At 49.2% G+C, this 3,474-nt stretch overlaps 1 protein-coding gene across 1 annotated transcript in view; it reads right to left on the bottom strand.

The window, feature by feature from the left end:
* Window positions 1-3,474, bottom strand: part of LOC105820846 (carboxylesterase 1E-like) — a gene marked incomplete at its 3' end in the record, with an annotated part of 35,897 nt that overhangs the window by 22,174 nt on the left and 10,249 nt on the right. The window contains exon 6 of the mRNA XM_012657419.1: window positions 1,076-1,180. Within this exon, the coding sequence (XP_012512873.1) occupies window positions 1,076-1,180 (105 nt within the window). The remainder of the gene's footprint in view (window positions 1-1,075; window positions 1,181-3,474) is intronic.

Below are 3,474 nucleotides of genomic sequence, written 5' to 3' on the forward strand. Positions count from 1 at the left end.
ACAGATGACTGCCACAGCCATCCATCAATCCTCAAATGTCACCTTCTCTGTAAAGCATCTCTGATGACTATAAGAAATATTTCCCTGCTCGGTACTCCCACCATAATTAACCCACTACAAACATGGGTGTGTTTCTCCTCTGATAGTTCCTCGTGAGGAGAGACGATATCTGATTCACGTCTCCACCACCTCCCCTGACACCCCACTCCGTACACTTAGCAAGAATGGATGGATGGATGGATGGATGGATAGATGTTCAGATAGATGGATGGATGGATGGTCAGATGGACGGATAGATGGATGGACAGATGGACAAATGGATGGATGGATAAATGGGTTGGTCAATACATGGAATATGGATGAACTGCATGGATACATGGATGGATGGATGGATGATAATACGAGGAAGTTGATGGACTGACCATTGATTTTGGAAGAATGAATGATGGACTGAGGATATAATGTGGCTGGATGATTCATAGATGACGGATGAGTTGGAAATAGATGAATGAATAGTCGTGGACAGGTTGATATTAGACTGGTAAAAGGATATCAGTGAAATGGGTGGATTAGTGGATAGATAGATGGATAATAAGATGGTAGATGAATGAATAGGTGGATGGATGGCTATCCTAGATTCACAATTGAGGCAGAGTTTCAGAAAATCTAGAAGACTGGGACACCACTGGGTTATAGGTTAGAGAGTTTCTAAATCAACCAAGATAAGTTATGACATTTTTCTGAAATCTTTGTGCTTAATATCCCATCCGCCAAATTCAGGATGGTGGCTACCCCTGCGAAGATGCAATGTTTAATTTCTTATAAATGCATCTGAAAACAAGAATGGCCAAACATTAAGTTTTGATAAAGCTGGAGGATTATTACACAATTTTTTATGACATTATTTTTTTACTTTTTTTGACATTGATTACAATAAAAAGGAAAAATGAAATTCTCCATTGAGAGCCAGACATTTCCTGAGAGGTCAGAAATTATCCCAGGGAGTTTTTCTAAGGCAAGAGGACAGCCTGGGGCCATGACTACAGGCTGGGGGTACTAGCAGGGACCCACCTACCATTTTCTTTGCGGCCTCCAAGAGCTCCTCCTCTGTCTTCCGGCGCAGGCAGTGAACCATGACAGCCGAGGTGGTGGTTTTACACCCAGCAGCCACAGCAACTTTCTGCAAAGACCACAGGCAGCAAGCGCTCAAGAGTAATGTCCCTTCCCTCTGTCAAGGTAGAAGATGTGTTCTGTCCCCAGCCCAGTGTGTGAGGCCACTGGGGGAGCAGAAAGTACTCTAGATCAGACGTGTGGGTTCTGGGCCCACAGAGTGCTGCTTCTGTGCCTGATCTGAGTTGTGACATGAGTCATAATTACACACTCCCTCTGTCTGTTACCTCATCTCTGTTAAAATGGGTGTAATGATCTCAAAGCTGAGTGTCTCAAGAGAGGAGGTAGTGTGGGGGTGGAAGAGCATGGAGCCCCAATACCACTGTCTGGTTTGAAGCGCAGCCCCTGCATGTACTGGCCACTTGGCCTCAGGAAAACCACTTGCATTCTTTGTGCCTCAGTTTCTCCACCCTTCGATGGGCACAACGATGATCTCACCCACCGTACGAGCTAATACATGGGCAGAGCGTAGGAGGCTGCCGTGTCTCTCACACACTGAAACACGTGCCGAACTGCAGGAGGCCTGGGTGAGGTGATTCGCACCAAGGAACTTCAGAAAGTACCAAATGGGACTTAAACGGGAGCCTAAAGGCAAGCAGCGCGCGCCCATCCTGAGCGTGGATGGTGCTTCCCAGCGAGTGAGGCGTCTACGGCACAGCTAAGAGTTTCCACGTGCACAGTCACGTGCTGGAGTCCTGAGCATCAGCCAGACGCGACTCTCCAGGGCAGGGCTCAGACGTTTGCATCAAAGGGACAAACAGAAAATATCTGCGCTTTTGTGGGCCATGTGGTCTGTGTCGCAATTTCTAAACTCTGCAGTCAGAGTGAAATAAATGGGTGTCGCTGTGCTGCATAAAACTCTGTTTACAGACACTGAAATTCGACCTTCACATCATTTTCATGGATTGTGAAATATTATTTTTCTTTTGTTTTCCATTGACTTAAAATTAAAGAAAAATCATTCTTAGTTAAAAGGTCATATATACCTAAGACCAGATTGGTCCTCCCCTATCCTCAGGCAAGCTGCCCAGGCAGCCATTAATGCAGGGAGAACCCCTGACCCCAACCCAGAACCTCTTCTCATCTTAAAAAAAGTAAGAAGAAAACCCTCCTGAAGGAGAGGCTCCCCTGAGCCTGTCTTGGACACCAGGGGTGGTCTGTCCCGCACACCGTCACCCGGACTTTTCTGAGAGGCTGCCTCTGATGGACCAAGCGGGGCATCTCAGCAAAGCCGGGGCCCTGAGCCTCTCTCCTAAGTGATCTGGGATGGGGGTGGAGAGCTGAGAGTGTAGACACGAGCGTTTTCCAAACAGAAGAAAACCTGACTACTTTCTGGAACCACAGGGGAGTTCCCAAGCCCGGGCCAGATGGGCTGGTCGCAGGAACTGACAGCAAAGCTGGGCCAGAGAGGAAGGCGCTGAGGGACCCAAGGTGGGCTCCGTGGCGGCAGGGCCATGGGGAGTGCGCAGGGTCCCAGAGCCTGGACGGTGTCTGCTGCAGAATCCCTGCTCAGAACTTACTTGGTGAATGAACCAACAGGAGGAGGGAGAAGAGGAGAAGAAGGAGGGGGAGAGAAGAGCAAGAGTCAGAGAGACCTGGATTCCCTTCACTTTGCAATTTCTGGCTCCTGTTTGTTCACAAAGTCCAGCCTCACCCCTGCCACGTCTGCTCCCTTGGAAAATAAATTCCCTTCCTTGACTCAAGCCTGCCCCTGTGGCCACCTGTTGCTTATAACCAACGAATTCTGAAAAAAATTCTAAAAAAAATTCTTGGCATCTCCATTTCCTCCCCACCTGTTAATCAGCCCCTGAAGTCTGAGCTGCCCCAAACCAGCTCCCTCAGCCCCACCCAAACCCTGCACCCTTCTGGCTCCAGTGGGCCCTGCACAGCAGCGCCACCCTGTGGTCACCCCTTCCTCTCTTCTCACTGCTCTCCAGATAAACACAAACTACCCCCCAGGGTCCTGTGCAGCAAGGCCCCTGCCACTGTCCCTACCCTCAGCGCACACCAAGCTCCCCTTGATCTCTGCTCTGGCCACATCAGCCTTCTCTCACTCTCAAGATGCTTCTGCCACAGGACATTTGCACATGCTGCGTCCTCTCCCTGGAAGACTCACTGCTCAGCAAGTAAATTATTGCTCAGCTTTCTGACACTGCTTATTGATCTCTTTTTAAAGAAGCTTTTCCTGATAACCTCTGAGGGGTGTGGTCATGGGCGGTGCCTGCGCTGCCAGTCCCAGTGTCAAGCTTCAGTCAGAGCTTTGCACTGAACCCCTGTGGACCTTAGCATGTCGCTTCCACATTC

Source organism: Propithecus coquereli, unplaced genomic scaffold (assembly GCF_000956105.1).
Source record: "Propithecus coquereli isolate 6110/MARCELLA unplaced genomic scaffold, Pcoq_1.0 Scaffold540, whole genome shotgun sequence".
Classification (NCBI taxonomy): Eukaryota; Metazoa; Chordata; class Mammalia; order Primates; family Indriidae; genus Propithecus; species Propithecus coquereli.